The sequence below is a fragment of the Rhododendron vialii genome, chromosome 6a (genome assembly GCF_030253575.1).
Source record: "Rhododendron vialii isolate Sample 1 chromosome 6a, ASM3025357v1".
Taxonomy (NCBI): domain Eukaryota; kingdom Viridiplantae; phylum Streptophyta; class Magnoliopsida; order Ericales; family Ericaceae; genus Rhododendron; species Rhododendron vialii.
Window position 1 is genome coordinate 21208424 of NC_080562.1, and position 3601 is coordinate 21212024.

Consider the following 3601-nt stretch of genomic DNA (forward strand, 5'->3'; position numbering starts at 1 on the left):
ATTTTCTGAGTTTGGCCGAAGGTTAAGCAACCTTGGCTTGTTTTCGAGTTGTCATTATTTACTTGTAACAGCCCCTACGTTGGTATAAGGCTCGGCATCAAATGCCAGCCTTGTACCAAGGTAATATGTTAAGTAAATATTTGAAGTGGCAATTAGTTCAAGTCAAAGTATGAACATAGCCGAACCAATATGTTGATCGAATTGTGGCTGGAAATCAAGTTGTCCGAGCCACAATGTGTTTGCAGTCAATAAATCCGAACGTAGTTGTAATGGTTAGAATGCCGAGCTATAGTGATCGATATTTGAACATTGTAATCAAATAATAGAGAGTATTGATGCTTTAGGAGTAGGAGAGACTTTTCATTAAGTAAAAAGATGACCAAAACAGGTACAGTATTTTGGTAAGTGATAAGTAATAAACTGGTAGGGTATGTGATAGACAAAGATTGAGGAGAAACTTCAAAGGTATGCCTTCCTGAGGTTTAGAGCATTCCAGGGGTTTTCAATTTCCCTTCCTTCTTTGTCTTCCAATTTGTATGAGCCATTGCCGACCTCCTTAATCACCCTGTAGGGTCCTACCCAATTCGGTTTGAATTTAGTCTTTTGATTGTCTCGGACAACTTTCCTCCAGACCCAGTCGTCGGTTCTGAACTTCTTGAGCCTTACGTTCCTATTGTAGCCCCGAGCGACTTCCTGCTGATAGTTAGCTAATTTGAGCTGGGTATCGTCTCGCTTTTCGTCGGCTAAAATAAGCTCGGTTGCTACTGCATCATTGTTGGTTTGTGGATCAAAAGTTTCAGTGCGCAGGGTTGGGAACCTGGATTCAAGTGGGATGACAGCCTCCATGCCGAAGACCATTGCAAAGGGAGTTTGGCCAGTGGAGTGTCTTGGAGTGGAGCGGTAGGCCCAGAGGACCCGAGGCAGTTCTTCGGCCCATTTTCCTCGTTTAGAGTCTAGCCGACGTTTGATGCCAGCGCAGACAGTCTTGTTTGTTGCTTCGGCCTGGCCGTTGCCCTGGGGGTAGGATGGGGTTGAATTGAAAAACCTAATTCCGAACTCAGCGCAAAGTCCTTTTAACTCTTTGCCGACGAATTGGGAGCCATTATCTGAAACAATTGCATAAGGCACGCCGAATCTTGTGACGATGTTCCTCCAAACAAATCTCCGAACGTCTGCTTCAGTTGTTGTGACTAGTAGCTCGGCTTCCACCCACTGTGAAAAATAATCCGTTGCAGTTATCAAAAACTTAAAGTCCTCAGAGGCAGTTGGAAGTTTGCCAACTATATCCAAGCCCCATTGGGCAAAGGGCCAAGGGCTGGTGATAGGTTTGAGAGATTGAGCGGGCTGCTTTGGTATAGGAGAAAAAAGTTGGCAAGGTTTGCACTTTTTGACTACTTCTTCACAATCCTTCTTCATTCCTTTCCAGAAGTATCCTTGACTGAGAGCTCTTTGACAGAGGGAACGCCCGCCGGAGTGACAACCACAGCTTCCAGAGTGAAGTTCGGTCAAAATAATTGGGACCTCAGTTGGATGAACAACTCGAAGATATGGCCCTGTGAAGCTTTTCCTGTAGAGTTGGCCGTGCTCAGAGATCCAATAGTGGGCTGCTTTCCTGCGTACACAGTGGGCCTCCTTTTTGTAGGAGGGGAGCGTGTCATTCTTGAGGAACGAGACAATCTCATCCATCCAGCTAGGACCGACTGAAATGCTGAGAACTTCTTCCGAGGCTTCGAAGCTTGGCTGGTGGATCTCGCTGAGGCTGATGTGTCTATATTCAGATGCTTTGCTTGCCGAGGCTAAACTTGCCAGAGCATCGGCATGAGCATTGTTCTCTCTGTTGATCTGTTCAATGTGGAATCCCTTGAACCCTTGGATTAGCTCAAGAGCCGTAGCCTGATACTTTATCATCCTTGGGTCCCGAGCTTCATAATCCCCTGTTATTTGGTTAACGATCAGCTGAGAGTCGCAGAAAACTTGTAGGTCTTCAACTTGTAAACTTGTCGCGGCTCGGAGTCCAGCTAACAGTGCTTCATATTCAGCTTCGTTGTTTGTGGCTGGGAAGTTGATTGTGATAGCACTTTCATGAAGGATGCCACAAGGGTTTACAAGGACAACCCCTGCACCCGCACCGTTGCTGTTTGATGCCCCATCAACGTGCAGCTTCCAAGCGTCTCCACTAAATAAGTTCCACGTTTTTCGAGCCTCTTGTTGTTCTAGCATTCCATAATTAGGCTTAACCAATGCTTCTTCGTCCGGGCTGCCAGGGGAGAATTCTGCAATGAAATCTGCTAATACTTGGGCCTTGATTGCTGTTCGAGACTCAAAATGAATATCAAAATTTGCTAACTCGACCGCCCACTGAGATACCTGACCTGAAAGGTCGGCCTTCTTTAAGAGGTTTTTAAGTGGAAACTCTGTGAGGACTATGATGGGGTGCTCCTGAAAATAAGGGAGCAATTTTCGAGCTGCTGTAACCAATGCTAGAAAAAGCTTCTCCAGTGGCAGATATCTGGTTTGTGCTGGGAGTAAGGTTCGGCTAGTGAAGTAAATTGGTTGGTCTTCAAAGCCTTCCCGTCGGATAAGTGCCGAGCTTACAGCATGTGGAGAGACAGCTAAGTAGAGATGGAGAGTTTCAAAAGCTTTTGGTTTGACGAGAAGCGGGGCCGAACAAAGATAAGATTTCAGCTCGGTAAGGGTTGCGTCGCAATCTTCCGTCCACTTGAAGCTTCATCGGCTTTGCTTTTTTAGGGTTTGGAAGAAAACGTGGCATTTATCTGATGAGCGGCTAATAAACCTGTTGAGGGCCGCTGCCATCCCTGTTAGCTTCTGAATTTCCCGAGGAGTTGATGGTGGTTTTAATTGCTGAATAGCTGAGATCTGGCTCGGATCTGCTTCGATTCCACGCCGAGTGACCAGATAACCGAGGAACTTCCCGGAACTAACTCCGAAGGCGCATTTGTCGGCATTTAGCCGTAGCTTGTACTTCTTCAGTATTGCAAAGACCTCGGCAAGATGAGAGAGGTGGTTCTCGGCTTTGAGACTTTTGACGACCATATCATCAATATAGGCTTCCATGATCTCTCCAATGAGCATTCCGAACAATAGGTATACCATTCTTTGAAATGTGGCCCCCGCATTCTTAAGACCGAACAGCATAACCAGGTAGCAGAAGAGGCCCCTGGGGGTGATGAATGCCGTCTTTTCCATGTTGTCGGGGTCCATGGCTATCTGGTGGTAACCTCTATAGGCATCCAAGAAACTCAGCCGAGCGTGACCCGCTGTTGCATCTACTAATTGATCTATCTTTGGAAGGGGTAGGCAGTCCTTTGGGCAAGCATCATTCAAGTTGGTGTAGTCCACGCAGACTCTCCATTTTCCATTCTTCTTCTATACCACCACAGGATTCGCAAGCCAAGTGGGGTATTGCACTTCTTTAATGGCACCAGCCTCGAGGAGTTTGTCTACTTTTTCGCTTACTGCTTCGGCATGAATAGTGGCCGATCGTCAAGGCTTTTGAATCACTGGCTTTGCTGATTTTGAAACGTTGAGTGAGTGCTGGATGAGCTTTGGGTCGATGCCTGGCATATCGTACGGCGTCCAA

At 46.6% G+C, this 3601-nt stretch overlaps 1 protein-coding gene across 1 annotated transcript; it reads right to left on the reverse strand.

The window, feature by feature from the left end:
• Positions 1 to 459: 459 nt before the first annotated feature.
• On the reverse strand, positions 460 to 3222 carry LOC131328477 (uncharacterized). Its single transcript, XM_058361418.1, has 4 exons — positions 2795 to 3222; positions 2107 to 2590; positions 1396 to 1956; positions 460 to 1212 (listed from the first exon to the last, which is right to left on the reverse strand). Exons 1-4 carry the CDS (start codon positions 3220 to 3222, stop codon positions 460 to 462), a joined length of 2226 nt encoding a protein of 741 aa, XP_058217401.1.
• Between the last annotated feature and the right edge of the window lie 379 nt (positions 3223 to 3601).